The sequence below is a fragment of the Acanthamoeba castellanii genome, assembly GCF_000313135.1.
Source record: "Acanthamoeba castellanii str. Neff unplaced genomic scaffold scf7180000084752, whole genome shotgun sequence".
NCBI classification, from domain to species: Eukaryota; Discosea; order Longamoebia; family Acanthamoebidae; genus Acanthamoeba; species Acanthamoeba castellanii.
In genome coordinates, this window is record NW_004457657.1 from 39914 (window position 1) to 41453 (window position 1540).

Genomic DNA, 1540 nt, shown 5'->3' on the forward strand with positions numbered 1-1540 from the left:
TTGAAGCGAGTGGTCAGGAGCCACACCGAGAAGGCGGCCTTGCGCGAGTGCCACCCGACCAGCATCGCCGTTGCCGCCATGAGATGGATGGCAAACATAATCGTCATCGCCCACCAGCTGCCTCCCCACATGTGCAGGGAGAGCCACGTAGCGTTGGTGAATTTCTCCAACACGAGCCCTCGAGGAAGAACGCCAGCATCGGTGTAGTGTGCTTCGAGATCGTTGGCGCGATCGACAACATCGCCCAGCACGGTAATCGCAAGCGCTACGCGAAACAGAGCGGCGCTGCGTTTGTCTCCACCGAACGCGATTCGCAGGTAGGGCCATACGTAGTGGGTCCAGAGTTGCACGAGACGCTGAAAGCCCCGCGAGTGCGAAGTCAAAGATGAGGGCGATGTGGGCTTCACTGTGGGTAGCGAAGAATCTAAGGATCTTCTTCGTGCATACATCCCAACCGCAGCATGAGAGGCTGTCTCACCCCTTCCTCCTTCGCCGGCCTGTCCTTCCTCAAGTTACAAATCACCAACTTGTGGCGTCAATCTCGCCAAACGATAAGCTGGGAGTTTTGCATCTCACGCACTTTTCGCAGCATTCTCAAAACCTCCGATAAGTTTGTCGACAAAGGAATGCCAGCAATGAGAGAAAGCGAAGGAAAGAACGGAGGTGCGGGAGGAAGAGAAAGCGGAGAAGGCAGAGGTTGGTGAGGGAAGGGGTGCCGTAGCGCGTGGCAGATGGCGAGAGAGACGTTCGGCCCGGACAAGCAACGGGTGGCGCGCTGCAAGTCCTGAACTCCTTGGGTTGCGACGAGCTGAAGAAGAAGAGGGGACGAAGATGTGTGGGTGCAGGATAGCTGATTTATTGCAATCCGCAGGTGTTTGAGAGCGAATAGACGGCACTGTCGTATTCGTTTGATTGCCGAGCCGAAGAGCTTCTCCTTCTCGCGCGTCGAACTATCGACGCCGAGAGCAGAGTTGCCCTTCGTCGCCGGCAGAGATAATTAAGATAGAAGAGAGAGAGAGAGAAGTAACGAGTACATAGTAATCTACAATATAACGTTGTCGCGGTAGTGGGGGGGAGGGAGAGAGAGAGAGAGAGAGATGAGGAGCTGCGCCGCTTAGTTGCAGTAGTGCGCCACCCACTCGGCGAGATCGGAGCACTGGGTGGCGGGCAGCTGGTCGGCCAGAAGATAGGAGTGGACCGGCTGCTGTTGCTGCTGCTGGTAGTAGTGGGCCTGCTGCTGGTGATGGTAGGCCGACGCGCAGTTGTCGACGACGACGGCCGAGGGCATGGAGGGCACGCTCCAGCCAAAGTCCTCGGCGAGGTTGACCTGGTTGATGGCCGAGAGCGGCATCTCGAGGTCGGGCGACACGAAGTCGTAGAAGGCCGACGGCTCGAAGTAGCCCATGCTCTGCTGGTGCTGCTGATGCTGCTGAGGCGGCTGCGGGATCGCGAACTGGGCCTGGGCCTGCGTCGACACCGGACGAGACTGCTGGAGCTGCTGCTGGAGGCGCATGTTCTGCTCGTGGCCGGAAATGGAGTG

At 58.4% G+C, this 1540-nt stretch overlaps 1 protein-coding gene across 1 annotated transcript in view; it reads right to left on the reverse strand.

Annotated features, from left to right (window-relative positions):
* Window positions 1-1114: 1114 nt before the first annotated feature.
* ACA1_195960 (RFX DNA-binding domain containing protein) overlaps window positions 1115-1540 on the reverse strand; it is a gene marked incomplete at both ends in the record, with an annotated part of 1482 nt that continues 1056 nt past the window's right edge. The window contains 2 exon segments of the mRNA XM_004353230.1: window positions 1115-1465; window positions 1483-1516. Coding sequence (XP_004353282.1) covers window positions 1115-1465; window positions 1483-1516 — 385 coding nt within the window.